Source organism: Centroberyx affinis, unplaced genomic scaffold (genome assembly GCF_046629955.1).
Source record: "Centroberyx affinis isolate AG114_WGS23_722 - 3 ecotype Tasmania unplaced genomic scaffold, CSIRO-AGI_Caff_v1 ptg000210l_1, whole genome shotgun sequence".
Lineage (NCBI taxonomy): Eukaryota > Metazoa > Chordata > Actinopteri > Beryciformes > Berycidae > Centroberyx > Centroberyx affinis.
The window spans coordinates 217,956-233,181 of record NW_027278902.1 but is presented as its reverse complement, the minus strand read 5'-3'; the positions used below and the strand labels follow the sequence as shown (position 1 = coordinate 233,181).

The following is a 15,226-nucleotide window of genomic DNA, read 5'->3' as shown; positions in this document are numbered from 1 at the left end:
TTGGGTACCACCAATGATGACGCTTGTTTTGTGAAAAGCAGGGTTGAGTGGTAAAGCGCAATTACTTTGCCTAGTGACAAATAGTGTAAAGAATTAGTATTGCAGCTTCAGTAAAAGCCAATAAAATTTGACTTTGACTTATCAATAAAAAAAAAAACACATTGAAGTTCAACTATGCAAAAACTATCCCATCCCTGCAGCCAGTGAGCAATGGGTAAAATGACATTTGAAACCAGTAAGGAGAAGTAAGGAATGTAGTGTTGACTGGTGTGGGAGGGATTTCTGCAGGGCGGGTTGTTTACATTTATCTACCAATCGCTTACCTGCAGTCTATACGGAAGCTCGCGCTGCCCATACTGCAACAATCAACTTTCTGGAGACTGTTTCTGGACTTCATCCAACACTCCGTGGCTCCCCCCTTTCATGTGTTTCTTTTTTTTTTCTATTAAGTGAAACATCTTGCGACTTTGTCCGCGCCAGATCCGTTGAGTCCCTTCACAGACGGACTAAATCCAGTTTTAACCACAACAACAACCCGGCGGCAGGATGAATGCGGGCCTTATAGTCGCTGTGCGTAAAGGCTGCGTGGAAACTATGAGACAGTCTCGACTTCTGCCTGGTTCCTCTTGGATGGTAAGCACAAAACATAAAAGTCTCCATCTTCTCTAGGTGAGGAGTTGGTCATGAGTAGGTTTTATAGTTAGTAATAATAGCCTTCTCTTACTATTATTGATTTTATTGTGACTTTATGTTGTTGCATTGCAGGTTTAACACTGTATTTCTCATAGAAGATAACTAATATATCCTGTTCTTTCTATTCAAAGCAACCCCGACACACCCCTCATTCACCTTTGGCACTGATGTGTGTCCTGGTGCCACCCCATGTTATCAGTAATTACAAAGAGTATAAAGAAACCAAAGTTCATTTGGCATGTCATGTGTCTGAATGTTGCTGCCTGTTTTATCCTCTTTTATGTTCTGTTTGTGCTAGAATTCTGTATTTCTGTATCATTTTACAACTTTTTGGCTTCTTCCCTCTTAATGTCTGTTAAAAGTGCATTGTAATACTACTATCACACAACAGTTCTGTGGCATTTGAAGGCCCACATCACGAGACGGCTGTGTGTTTCAGGTGCAGCGCTGCCTCCAGTCCGCTCAGCCTGCTGTTGCTGCCCGGCTGCCCTACAGGGTGAAGGTGTCTGCTGGGAAACGCTACGCCTGGTGCGCCTGCGGACACAGCAAGAAACAGGTTAGTGTGCACGAGAGGCGTATGGCTCACCTGGGGTTCGGATGTTAAAGGAGAATACCGGTGTCATGTAGAGTAGTGGTTCTCAAACGTGGGGTCCGGGGACCACTAGGGGTCCTTGAGGGGGTTCCAGGGGGTCCCCAGCAAATTGATGAATTGTTAAACTTCACCGTTATTTCATTTACAAGAAGTTAACACAATTAGAGAATGTAGAAGGATGACTGTTTTGATCATAGTTTCACTGTTATCTCTCTACGTACAATACAGATAGCCATAGGATTCTGGACAAAATCATATGTGACAATAAAGATATTTTCAGATCTCATCAAATGGGGGTCCGTGGCTCTAATCTGGACTAAATTAGGGGTCCTTGATATGAAAAAAGGTTGAGAATCACTTATGTAGAGCAGCGATTCTCAACTTTTTTCATATCAAGGACCCCTAATTTAGGCCACATTAGAGCCACGGACCCCCCATTTGATGAGATTTTGTCTCTTGGACCCAAATCTGAGAATATTTGTATTGTTAGATATCATTTTGTCCACAGAGTTCCATCACTATCTGTATTGTAGGTAGAGAGATAACAGTGAAACCATGATCAAAACAGTCATTCTTCTACATTCTCTAATTGTGTTAACTTCTTGTAAATTAAATAATGGTAAAGTGTAACACTTCATCAATTTGCTGGGGACCCCCCCTGGAACCCGCTCAAGGACCCCCTGGTGGTCCCCGGACCCCACATTGAGAACGTTGAGTCATGGTCAGTTCACTACTGTCTTCGTCTAGTTTACATTTCCCCCAATCCTTTTGCAACGCATTCTGAATCTAATTAGATGTTTTAACATTTACTGATTTATCATCGTTTTTAAAATACAATACAAAGTTTACGGTGACAAACCTATCTTGAAATTAGACAATGAAATAAAAAAACGATATGGATGTTAGAATAAAGTTTGGGAGGTGACGTGTTTTTTGAGGGATTATTTCCTGCTGGAGACTTCCATTTCTTCCTGTGTCAGGTGATTAAATAAAACAGAAACACTGATGAATCCAAATTAAGGCTTCATGTTTACCATGATGGATTATCTAAATCAGGCAATTTTTAAGTCTGTGGATGTTGTTTTTCTTACTGTATAAGCATGAATGGCAAAAAATGGCTTCTTCTGAAGATAGGAGAACAAGATACCTGATATCTCCAAATATGCCGACTGTGCACAGACACCACCAGGAGTAATGTAAAGGAGAGGGCTAACCTAGATGATTGGCACAAACTTAAAAAAAAAAAACACTGGTATTATCCTTTAAAGCTGATCAACTTCACACCTTGGCGGTCCCAGTTGGCAGCAGGAGATAACTGATTGGATTAGTGAAAGTCTGAATGGCTTCATTACCCAGAAATCATGTGTCAACGGGACATCAGGAAACTGCACACTCCTCTGACCTAAAATTCTTCGTCTTAGTGTCTGGTAGGTGGAGGTGGAGAAAGTTTTGTATTCATCACTCCCTGTATACCGAGAAGATTTCCCGCCATACCAACACCAGAAATTAATTTGGGTAAATAGGGCGAATCTACAGGGTCTCAGTCAGTGAGGATAGGACGCTCTTCTCTGTTGCAGCCCCACTTGGTGATCAGACTGATAAGACGGGTGTGTGTTTACATAACATTCCTGCAGCTTTAAACTTGAAAATCTAATGTTTACATGTTTTCCTTAGCCTACCTTGAAAGTTTTAAAACAACAAAAAGACTGAGATTGTTTTCCTATTAAATTAAAATGTGGTGTCATTAACAAAACCATGGCACTTCTCTGTATACTATTTTCAAAGTGTGTGTGTGTGACTGAACTATTCTTGTAATATGAGTGCATAGCCTGGTGATGCATGAATAGCTGCAAGACAAAAACTTTTTAGGGGGTTGCTGGAATGTTTGGATGTTTACGCCCCTCGGGGTAAATCCTTCCCGGTTTGTTTCCCCTGACGTAGCAAGTTAAAGGCGGACAAAGGGAAATATGCAAGGAACGGAATAAAATTTTACACAATCTGAACCAGTCCTGGGGCAAAAAGTAGTTCCAAATACTCCATTTGCTTTAACCTGCTGGGGAGATAGGAAGGGTTTCACATTTCATATCAGGACAATTCAGATAATGTCAGGTAAGTTAAGTCACCAAGAAGTAAATTACACAGATTTTCAGATACTTTCCTGTGAGTTTTTAAACTTTCTGGCAACACCACCAATCTGAAAAAAAGCATAAGAATACAGTATTTGTTAATACTAATTCACACAAGCCTGATGTGAAGATGATCTTAACGTCTGTGTCTTTCCACCTCCTCTCCCTGTCAAGCCTTTCTGCGACGGAGCTCACAAGACGAAAGCGCCGAGCATCCCTCCTCTGCGCTTCACCCCCGACAGAGACGGGACAGTCACGCTGTGCGCCTGTAAACAGACCAGCAGCGCTCCGTACTGCGATGGCACGCATTTTAAAGTCATCTTCAGGGATTTAGCGACGTCAGTGAAGAAGATGTTTAAATGAACAACACTGAAGACGTCTGGCCTACCAAGCCAAGGACGAGAAGTGAAACTGACACAAAAAAATGAATTACCTCATGGTGACAAAAGTATTGTTGGTACAGAGACGGACAGTGTGTAATTTAAAAGCATTCATGGGCATCATTTTTGTTGATATGAAATCAAAAGCCTAGTCATTACCTTTGATATTTAAAACACACAAAATGTAACTACAGCTTTTCTTTGTTGGGCAGATGTGTCGGTGTAAAGATATCCTACATTGTTTTATCCACCTCTTACTTGATGAGCTTATTGAAACATGTTGATTATTCTATGTATAAATAACTTTAAAAGTCTTTTTTTTTTGTAGCCCAATGTCCGAGACATACAGAAACCTGGAAGTTACACTACCAGTCAAAAGTTTTGACACACCACATTTTTCTTTATTTACTATTTTCCACAGTTTAGAATAATAATATTTAAGACATCAATAATAGTTAATGACACAAATGGAATTATGCAGTGACCAAAAAAGTGTTAAACAAATCAAAACTATCTTATATTTTAGATTCTTTACAGTAGCCGCCCTTTGTCTTGATGGAAAGGCAAAGGCTTTGGAAAGAAATTCATACATAGGCATCAACTTCACTATTTATATTTGTCTAAGAAACACATTTCAAGCATTTAAGCACAAGCCTTTAGATCAAAATGGCTTTAAGATAATGAAAAACATAATACATTCAATCAGGTGTGTCCAAACGTTTGACTGGTAGTGAAGATAGACTGGTAGTCAAGAGTTATCTGTAGATAGAAAGGGTTGGAAAGACAGTTGTCTGGCCTATGATGAATTTATAGCCTTCATTAACTTAGATAATTTTTCATTCTCTCTCTCTCTCTCTCTCTCTCTCTCACACACACACACACACACACACACCGCTATCCGCCACCAGATTGGTCCAGTTTTTAAACACGTGACTCTTCCGGAAGCGACCTCTACATAACAATCAGCCACCTTGGTCAGCTGTGAAATCTTGCATCACAACACTGCAATTCCTCCATTGTTGAATTATTTCATTGAGTGCCTGCGACTCAACGTCTTATTATATTATATATATCTGTGAATGCTACTTTAATAGCTGTGTTTACTTCTCGTTAAATCACGTTGTGTTGTCTCCTCGCGATTACGATAGCTGACAGCAGGCGCGTGCAACACATACTGTAAACATGAACACAGTAGTAACTAAGTTAGATCGCACATTGATTAGTTTAACTTTGAGACAGCCTTGGATAACATCTATGGCATCTTCGAAGGTAAGCATGTGATGGAAATCCATATTTTTTCCATATACATTTACAATCTATATTGCTATTGTGACTTTCTCCCACTGAGCAATTTTACGTTGATTAAAGTTTAAAAGTCGTCTAAATGATATATGTCAAGGCTAAAATTGGGGTTTAAAAGTGAAAGTTTAGTAGACGTCTGCGTCTTAGACAACGTCTTCTGAGGTATATGACAAAAATAAAGCATTGTCTTGTACATATAGACTTGTCTGGTGCATGTTTTTGATATTTACAGCTGTTTATGCATTGTTTAAATATGTAATAATGTATGTATTGGTCTAAAACTGGGCTATACATAACCAAAAAAAGATCCAGGGCTTTATGAGAGCTAAAGCGTAGATTCATGACATCTAGTGCTCAGTGGATATTGCGCCCTTAGTTATGAAATTTCATCAGTTTGTCATTAGACATGCCGTATTAGTCTCTAGTGTCTGCTGACGCCTGCAATACTTATCATTTGGACTCTTTTTAATTGATTTCCAGGTCCAGCACTCCACTCTTCCCCCTGAGCCTGTCATTCCCTCCAAGAAGCCTTTCAAAGTGGAGCTAGTTGGTGGGAAGCGTTACTCCTGGTGCACCTGTGGACACAGCAAGAAACAGGTAGAGTCACACTGGAAATAATCATCTCTACCAGAGAGGTGTGACCAAGTCAACTTTGCTCAAGTCCCAAGTCAGTCTCACATCTTGAGGGACAAGTGTCAAGTCAAGTCCCAAGTCTAAATGTAGAACACCAAGTCAAGTCAGAACAACTCAAGACCAGAATCAATTTAATATCTTAAAGAAAACAGAAATATCAAGGACTTTTTTAATAGGGTAATAACTTGGTAAGAGCATCATGAGTTTGATTTCTATAATCAGATTCAATAAATAACTTCAATAAATTAAATCATTCCATACAAATTCAAAAAACAGAGTTTAAATTCAGTTATCTGGTGGAACAAATCTCATCACTTTCAATCTAAGTCATTTACACAAACACAAGATCTTTTGTCAAGACTTGAGAAACCTCTTCAAGTCATCAAAGTACAAGTCAAAGTCAAGTCCCAAGTCACCCCAAATCAAGTCTAAAGTATTCTCTTCATGCATCAAGTCTCAAGCAGTTAAAACTTTTGACTCGAGTCACATGACACGGACTGGAGCCCCCAGCTCTGATGACATACACACTTTTCCCATCTTCGAAAGCATATTTATTCTCTGACCACATCTCGTCTTTTGTCTTGCAGCCTTTCTGTGACGGATCGCATAAGACCAAAGCCCCGGGTCTGTTCCCGCTCCGCTTCGTCCCGGAGAAAGACGCCACGGTTTGGTTGTGCGGTTGCAAGTACACCAGCAACCCGCCGTACTGCGACGGCACGCACAAGCAGGACTTCATCGTATCTGCACCGCTGCACGAACACACTGACTCTTGAACAAGGAGGATTAGCGGCAGATGTTCTGGTCTAGCCTGGAGACGACTTCGGTCCTGATCCGGGAGAACCAGCTGGAGAAGGAGCTGTAGAGGCAGAGGGATCTTTGGACTTCAGCTGAGGGATCATTTTAAGATTTCTTGAACCAGTTAAGCTTTAAAGTTGCCATCACAGCCACATTTGTAAGATCAGTGTACTCCAAGAAAGCAGCAGTGCAAAAATGACCTTCCATAACAAGCGTTGAAGTCTTTTCGAGTTTTTCGAGAAAGTGTGTTTTTGTCAGAAGAGGTAAAGAGAGTGGAGATGATATTTGACCGTAGAGCCGATACCAGCTGTCTTCTCTTTATCTCTTTTGAATTGGAGAGAATGTCACATCAAAATCCATGCCAAAATCCTGCAGTTTAATGTTGCCTTGCTTATTTCTAACCAAACATACTCAGTACGGCATGGAGACCATTTCTGAGTAAAGTCACTTTGTATTAGGTGTGTATGTTTGGTGATAAGGCAACACCAAACTGCTGGACTTCAACATAGGGTTCTATCTGGTGTCATCTGCCATACAAATAGAAATAGAAAGCACTGCTATCTTGCACAGATTCAAAACATCGGGTATGAATAAGTAGCCTATGTTATGTTTGCTCTCATACGCCATATGATATCCCAGACATGAAGCGCACACCTGAAAACTGAAAGCAGGCATTTGTTCTGGTACTGTACTTTGTGGCTTAATTTGCAGACAGATGTTCTGGTAATTATACATTGTTAATAACGGTTAAAAGTAGTTTGCACTGAGTTTTTGCACAACTTGAGCTTTCTCAATCATCGTGTGTTATGTAGGTTTGTGTTTCTGCTGTTCAGTTTATTTGTCGAAAGCTCAAACATTCTCGATTTCATATACTGAATGTATAAACCATTTGTCAAACGCACAAGATATTTTCAGCTTGCCTGTTCTTAGAGAATTATGCCATGATCTTAGGATGGCTCTACTGTGAGAAAATGACCGTTCATAACAAGGAGGGGTTGTTTTTGTTATATACTGTACCATGAATTATTAGTCTTTAATCAGAGGAACGTTCTTTTGTTTTGTTTATCTGTGTCAGAAATGCCTGATCCATTTCTCTGTGAAAGCCATTTCATGTTTTAACATTACTTGAGTGAAACTTCTGTGTTTTTTTTACTCTAAAGTATTGATATCATGTTCACAACAGCATGCTTTACAACCTGCTCCCAACTCAGAAAATCAGAACAGGACACTTTGGTCAAAACCTAGTAAGTAAACATTTTATTGACCTAAAACATGCACATATGGCTGATAAAAAAGTATCATTGTATGTTCAAAAGAAACAAAAGGAATGTTGAAATTTATGGAAATACAACATACATGGTCAAATATTCAAATCCCTTTTGAGTTCCTTGTCTGCCATAAGAAAAAGTACATGGTCTCTTGACAAACGTCTGCTTTTGAACTTGGTAGTGCTTGGAGTTTTCTAAATATAAATGCTTCTCCAATTGCAAAGTACTTGTTGGTTTGGTTTGGATTCTGTGGTCTGACTTTGAGAAAGTGCATCAACATTTTTATGCAATGGATCCTCAATGACGCGTGGGGCTACAGTACCTGACGAGCGGCTGCTTACACTGGACATTTATACAGTAGTTATTACATGACTGTCCAAAGGCAAGGTGTAGATTTTTTTTTACATCCAACTTACGCTGTGATTTGCACTGCAATGCCATTCAGCATTTTGTCTCAAGTAATATCTAAGCCAAATCAATGTTGATGAACTATGGGAAAGAAACAGACCTACTGCATATACAATACAAAACAATTACAATATCTTGTATAAAAGATAGTTTATACATATGTATGCACACATGCTCACATTTGATACATACTGTACAGTTTGTATGTGTGCATTGTTCTAGTCTAACACACATAACCACACACACACACACACACATACAAGTGTCTATTTGGCTGCACTTTTCAGTCCTTCCGCTGAAAGATAACCGTTATCCGCCTCCCGTTCCTCCAGGAAGAAGGCCTACGCTCGTCTTTTCTTTTTGCTCTGTAGAGAGTGGGTTTCTGAAGAAGGGAGCAATTCAAACACTGTCCTCCCCGTCGCTCCGCACGCACGTTAGGTCGGAGGAGGCAAGCCGCTTTTGTCGCCTCCCCTCGCCTCCTCTTTGCCCGCTGCGGAGCTCGTGCCGTTGACAGTCACCTTCCGAGCGTTGCCGCCCGGCTTGGAGGCCAGAGAGTGTCGCTGAGTGTTGTTGGGCACAGTGGGACCGTTAGAGCTTTGGATGGCGGGGGAGAGGTTGTGGGACGCGGGGCCGGACAGGGAGGAGGCGCGCGGAGGCTGGGCCGCGGCGGGACTGTGGACTTTGTCGCTTTGGGAGTCGCTCTCTGAGGTGGGGCTGGTGTTGACGCCGTCAGAGTGGCCCTGCGCGGCCGACTGGGACGCCCTCCTGCGCTTCCGGGTGGGTTTGACCAGGTACTGCAGGGGGATGGGTCCAGTCTGCAGAGAGGGGGACAGATCATCAGGACGGGGAACAGGAACCTGGGTTTGATAATCTGTCAATATGTTCACAGTCTATTGTGGTTCTCTTTCAAACTAGATCAAGTTATTGTTTTCTTTATGATTCATTATTTGTATTTTTCAAAACAAAAAGGAAAAAGAAAACATGATGGGGGAGGGGGGGGGGGGGAGAGAGAGAGAGAGAGAGAAGAGAGAGAGAGAGAATCCTAGGCTTGGCACCCAGCCTGTAAATTTATTTTAACATTACCATTTAATTAAATGGGCATAGTGAACAAAATATGTCACATTGTGTAAATATTCTTTATGTGCAACCATTGTATGGAATTTCCTTATTGATATAAACTGTTGATGCATTTTTAACAAATCAGACTAAGTAGAGCATTTTGGAAACTAAGCGCAGGCACAGTTCATACTTTGATTAAGCTTTGATCCCGTATTTCAGTTGAGTATGCATTAATGTATTCCAAATTAACACAATTGCCTCCGTTAGTCAAGGAGTTTGACTAAATGACAAAGTGAGAGTCACACTGAGATTAGCAGTAATTGGGTCAGAAGAATTGGTGCCAGATATGTTCACTGATCCCCCTCTGGCTGCCAAACATGCACCATCAAAACACAAAATCTTCCAAAGACACCTATGATTTACAACACCATTTCAAGCCAGCGTGAAGACGAATTACACTATCATACTGTAATGTGAAGAAATCAAGCGAGCTATTGGAAAGAGAAAAGTCTTAAAAAAGAATTCAGGTTTGGAAAATGTTTGTGTTCCATAGTTAACAGTATATAAAGCTGTCACTCACCCGTCTCCACTCATAGAAGTAGGCAATATCCATTAGTGTGTAATAGTCCTTCAAGGGCTCGTCTCCATACAACACCTCCACCTGTAACAAACCATTAAACCAAGTTAAAAGACTGTGACCACCGGAAAAAAAACAGCCATCTGCCACCTCATCACTCTGAAGTTTAGATTTATTTCCAACTCCATAATCACACGGAATGCTTTCAAGGTACTATTCTTTGATGAAAGTTTATCCATTATGCTGCAGGTGCATTTATTTACATGTGTTTGATTTGTCCTGCTTGTTGGTCATGCATGCCTGAACTCAACCAGGTGTTGTTTGTACCCAGTTTAGTCAGCTTTCCATGTCAATTGAAGTGAATCAAAGCCAAACCGATCTGGATTTTTGAAGGCTGATACTGATATTTTTTATTTGAAGCTGCCAATAGCCAATATTTTGTGCGGATATTCAATGTCTTTGAATTTGACCATTTTCATGCCCAAAAATGACAAGTATTCAGTTTGTCCCACAGAATGTTATCCCTGACACAGTGGAAAAGCCTCTGAAACAGCATGAAGACGATGTGACACTAAAACTCTCCATTGAAACCCAGACTAATGAGATTATTTTAGGTGGGTTAGCAGCTCTTGAAGGCAGAGTGAGGCAAGTTTCACTACAGGCTTTAGAAAATTCATCATATTGGCGGTGGAGGACACTGACTGGCCGATATCACATTGATACTGGAAGGCCAATATCGGCCCGATATCAACAAACCCATATATCGGTCTGACCCTCGATCCAATGACAAAGTATGTTACTATTATCAAAGAACTACCAAGCAGTGATCCTCTTGACTGGACAGTGGCTACTGTGCAGAATTGATTTTACTACTTTCCCTGGGACAATATCCCAACACTAAATTGTTATATTCATCAGGAATAACATCACATTTGATCAATAAGCATGCCTGAACGGTTTGTCCTTGCGTCCTTGAATTGTACACACAGTTTGCTACAATATAAATGAGGTAAGAGTTATTGCTGTGTAAGGGTGCAGCTGGCAGAGCCTGAGCGTCTATAGATTACCCGATAGCTGCTGGGAATATCCATCTTGCTCCGGAGGAACTTTGCTAAGTGCATGACGGACATGGCTGCCGGGCACTGCAGGAAGCGTTTCCCATTGGACTGAGGACGAGGAAAAAGATGAAGTGAGGAGACACAAATCCAGGGTGCGGACAAGAGCATCACATAAACAGCTATTTAAATTGAAACAGTGTGTGTGTGTGTGTGTGTGTGTGTGTGTTTCAAGCACTGCTTCACCAATCTCTATCTCTCCTTCTAAACTGAGATCAGGCTTTACCTTGTCTCCATCCATGTCTGAACGTTGTCTATCATTATTTCTGTGGGCAAATAAAGAAAGATAAATACAAAGAATGGGTGCTGGAGAATAACTGTCAACTCACAAGAAAACATACAGAAAAACATACAAAAAAACATTTGATGTAAAGTAAAAGTAAAATAATATTGCGGATGCCACTGGCAGCTTATAATCTATTTTATCTATCTATCTCTATCTAAAATCCAGTAACATTGGCCACATGCTTAATTTGGTTTCATCTAACCACAGCTATATCTCATCGCTGCTCCAACTGAACCTTTTGGGGACAGATACACTTCTGAGAAAGTGTGTTTCTCCTCAAACTGTAGTAGCAGCTGTAAGGTGGATTCCTGTATAACTAAGTGGGTGGCGCATTAATCAAATATCAGGGGTGCGTTCCCCACACACAGGAAAATAATGGTGCCGAAACTGGTTCTTGGTAGTGATGCCATTGATTAATCATTTCTGGTTCCACAAAGAACCTTTAATGAATCATTTCTGCGCTCATTTGCTTAGACACCTGGATTGTGATTCTGTTTATCTGCCCTTGTAAAGCCTCATTTGCAATTGTACAATATATACTATGGAGCAGTTTGGTTATTTTCCACATTTATGCCATCACCCTCCATCCAATAACTCAGAATTAAGAACCTTCTTTTAATGTCCCACAGAACCAAAGAATGAAGCATTAAAAAGGTTCTTGGAAGGTTCTTTGTGGAACCAGAAATGCGTTCTTCTATGGCCTCACTCCGAAGAAACATTTGCACTCATGACACAGTAATGCACTCTGGATAAAAATATCCGCCACCTGGTACATGCAGGGGTGTGGGGTGTAATTCTGGTTGTGGGGCTAAAAGTTCAAACCAAAACCTGTTTCTGTGTAATATGGCTCTTACTGGGATTTTTATAAAATCTGGAGTAATTGCACTGTACATTTTGCTTTGCACATCAAGGCCAGATAATGATCATTAATAATTTCATTGTTTTCAGCAGTGAGCTGAAATTTTCCAGCAGCAGCAGCCAGTGAACAGACACAAAATCAGGAATTTTTACTACTTCATTTTTTTCTTTTTTCTTTTTTGTAGAAATAAGAAATGTGGGACTCACTTGTTCCTCTCGTAGAACTGTATGGACAGACTGATGATTTCATCCTCTGCTATGTTAAACGTCTCCACCACTTCCCCCGGTTCCAGCACGCGGTTGTCTGCGTAAAAGTCCCGCCGCCGCTTCATCTCATCTGAGTTCAACACACAAGGGGAATCAGCAAAACATATGCATCAAAACACGGGGAATCAAGACTGTAACTAAAGTGTACTGTACAGGTTTTAGAGTTTGTCTCTCTCCTGCCTCAAGCAACATTCTCTTACCTTTGAATAACCCCGGAACAAGCTTATAAACAATATCTTGTAGAGTTTTGTCCGCTCTGAAAAAAAAAAGACATTTTCAGTCTGTTATTAGGGATGATGCACTTTGTTTGCTTTCAGAAATGCACCATTACATAAACCTCCGATGAAGCATTACTGCTTACCTGATGCTGAGCTGTGGACATGTCTTGTGTACCTGGACGTCACATCGAGGACAGAACTTGTTTGTCTCCAGGAAGGCAACAATACATGTTTTACAAACTATACAGAGAGAGGACAGAGAGAGAAAACAACAGATGAAAAGCCAAATCACTGCTCTGCATCGGCAACATTTTACCACATTGTACCATCAGCCTTAACAGGAGCGTAGCTGAAGACATAATCAAACAGAGTAGACCCACCTCCTTCTCTGGCCAGTTAATCAGCCTTATAATTATTAAAATCAACAGGAAGGTGGGGTCACAGTGCACCTACCTCCTCTCAGCAGTATGCCCACCTCCTCATTACCACCACACTACTGAGGTCTTCTCAATTTGCATATCCACTAATTGTCAGGTCTATGCTAATTTCATATTGGGGGGTACATAAACACAAAATTTGCATGCATTTCAGATCATGCATTCCTATGAGGGACTTACAGGAGTGCAGGCACTCTACAATGGTCGTAGCATCAATGAAGTAACCAGCACACAGTGGGCATGTGAGATGAGGATTGAGATCTGTGATTTTAATCCGGTTGGGTTGCATTTTATCCATCTGGAAAGATCTGCAGAGGGAGCAAATAATAATAATACGAGACGTTATTACAGACTAGGCCTGCAGTATGAGCATGTGGTGCACAACAGCCTATAAAGTGCATTATGCCTGGTCAAACTACTAGTTATCTCCCCTATGGTAAATTAGTGTCTTCCACATCCACTCAGACAATGTCTGCAGCTCGTCCTTGGGACAACAGGCTGGAAAACCACAACAATGGGAGCTGATGGCGGCCAGAAACAAATCCAATGACATGTTGTATGGCAGCTTTAGCAATAAATAACATGTTGAGAGAGGCAGCAGTGGAGCAAAATGCAGGCTGTGCTGGTACACAGGAGCAGGCTATTGAATCGCCCCTGTGTGGCCTCATCTTGTGCATCAGTCCTGTTACTCAACCAGCGGAGCAACAAAGAGCGTTTCAATCCGTCCGGAGCGCTCACGGGCAACCGAGGAGCGAAACAAAAATAAATTCAGCACAAACACTAACACTGAAGGGGGGAGAGACACAGAAAATCACACTGGTACACAAAGCAGCCATCTTAAATTCACTGACAGGGTTGTATCAGAGGCGAACAAGAGAGACTCAAAATGTGACACCGTGCACTTTGTGTGTGTTTTCGGCAAACCGGCGCATCGCGTTGAATAAATAGCAATCGCCGATGCTTCGTTCCTACCTGATATGACATAAAAGTTTCCCACTCCTCCCAACGAGGATCCAGGTAAATTATTTGGACTTGGGTAGAATTTGCAGCAGCGCCAGAAAATGGCTTTTTTTCAGCACCGTCAGAGGACTGCCCATTTTGGATCACGTGATATTATTTTGTCGCCTTGTTCAAGGGGCATACAGGGTTTCCACTCGGGCTACGAGGCTCTACAAGACACTTTTCCTCATGTATTGACATTGATCAGCCAGGACACTTTATTTTTTTTATTTTTTTTTACCTTTGTTTAATTCATTCCTTGCAGTCAGCTGTCCGGCAGACAGTGCGGCCACGCCCTCTGTGTGTCTGACCCTGATTTTACATTAATTTCCCCAACATCATGCCTGCATCACCAGCAGGGCACAAGACCTGGGGCCCCGGTCGAGAGCCCTGTTTTCCCTATATATATGTATGAGTGATTTCATTGGAAATTTGCACTCTTTTTATTTTTTTTTATTTTTTTTCATTATTTGTTTAACCTTTATTTAACCAAATTCCCACCGAGATTAAAAGTCTCCTTTTCAAGTGGAAACCTGGCACAGAAAGTTACTTAAAGGCAGGACAGCACATAGGAAAAATAACAATGCAATATAACAAAAATATAAATACATCTGAAATGCAATACAGTATAAAGTAGTGCAGTAGTTCTCAAACTTTTTCACATCAAGGACCCCTAAACTGACACAAATTAGACCACAGACCCCCATTTGATAAGATTTTTGCTTTTAGAAGTTTTATTACAGAAAGTATATGAAACCCATGACCAAAATAGTCATACATTCTGTCATTGTGTTACTTATGGATGGAATTATAGTGAAAATAAATTATTCCCCTTTTTGCTGGGGACCCCCTGGAACCCCCTCAAGGACCCCTGGGGGTCCCCGGACCCCACTTTGAGAACCACTGAAGTAGTGAACAGAAAAGACAAAGACAGAGAGAGAGGTGTGTGTGTGTGTGGGGTTGTGTTGTAGTACAATTAAAAGGCATGGGCAACATCTTACTGAACACACTGACAATCATTCATCGATTCATCTTCCTCAGATCTGACAGCTGCTTTAAACTCCTGAAGAGTGACCTGCTCTTTCAGCTTCCAGTCTTTCTGCAGGTCGCTCCATGCAGTGGGGTCAGAGGTCATGATGGCTTTCTTACCAAACTCTGTTCAAATTAATTGTGAGAACTCAGACTATACATTTCTGACCAATTGTTATAACCC

General features: G+C 41.1%; 3 protein-coding genes across 3 annotated transcripts; 2 read left to right on the top strand and 1 right to left on the bottom strand.

Annotated features, from left to right (window-relative positions):
- The first annotated feature begins 354 nt into the window (after positions 1 to 354).
- LOC139661692 (CDGSH iron-sulfur domain-containing protein 3, mitochondrial-like) lies at positions 355 to 5,670 on the top strand. The gene is made up of 3 exons (XM_071540235.1): positions 355 to 633; positions 1,133 to 1,249; positions 3,586 to 5,670. The coding sequence occupies exons 1-3, from the start codon at positions 547 to 549 to the stop codon at positions 3,772 to 3,774; spliced, it is 393 nt and encodes a 130-aa protein (XP_071396336.1). The 5' UTR covers positions 355 to 546; the 3' UTR covers positions 3,775 to 5,670.
- LOC139661695 (CDGSH iron-sulfur domain-containing protein 3, mitochondrial-like) lies at positions 4,934 to 6,508 on the top strand. Its single transcript, XM_071540247.1, has 3 exons — positions 4,934 to 5,060; positions 5,574 to 5,690; positions 6,314 to 6,508. Exons 1-3 carry the CDS (start codon positions 4,974 to 4,976, stop codon positions 6,497 to 6,499), a joined length of 390 nt encoding a protein of 129 aa, XP_071396348.1. The 5' UTR covers positions 4,934 to 4,973; the 3' UTR covers positions 6,500 to 6,508.
- A 19-nt stretch (positions 6,509 to 6,527) lies between these two features.
- LOC139661686 (polycomb group RING finger protein 2-like) lies at positions 6,528 to 14,104 on the bottom strand. The gene is made up of 9 exons (XM_071540220.1): positions 13,987 to 14,104; positions 13,195 to 13,322; positions 12,721 to 12,817; positions 12,560 to 12,615; positions 12,300 to 12,429; positions 11,175 to 11,214; positions 10,901 to 10,999; positions 9,837 to 9,917; positions 6,528 to 9,012 (listed from the first exon to the last, which is right to left on the bottom strand). The coding sequence occupies exons 2-9, from the start codon at positions 13,310 to 13,312 to the stop codon at positions 8,632 to 8,634; spliced, it is 1,002 nt and encodes a 333-aa protein (XP_071396321.1). The 5' UTR covers positions 13,313 to 13,322; positions 13,987 to 14,104; the 3' UTR covers positions 6,528 to 8,631.
- Between the last annotated feature and the right edge of the window lie 1,122 nt (positions 14,105 to 15,226).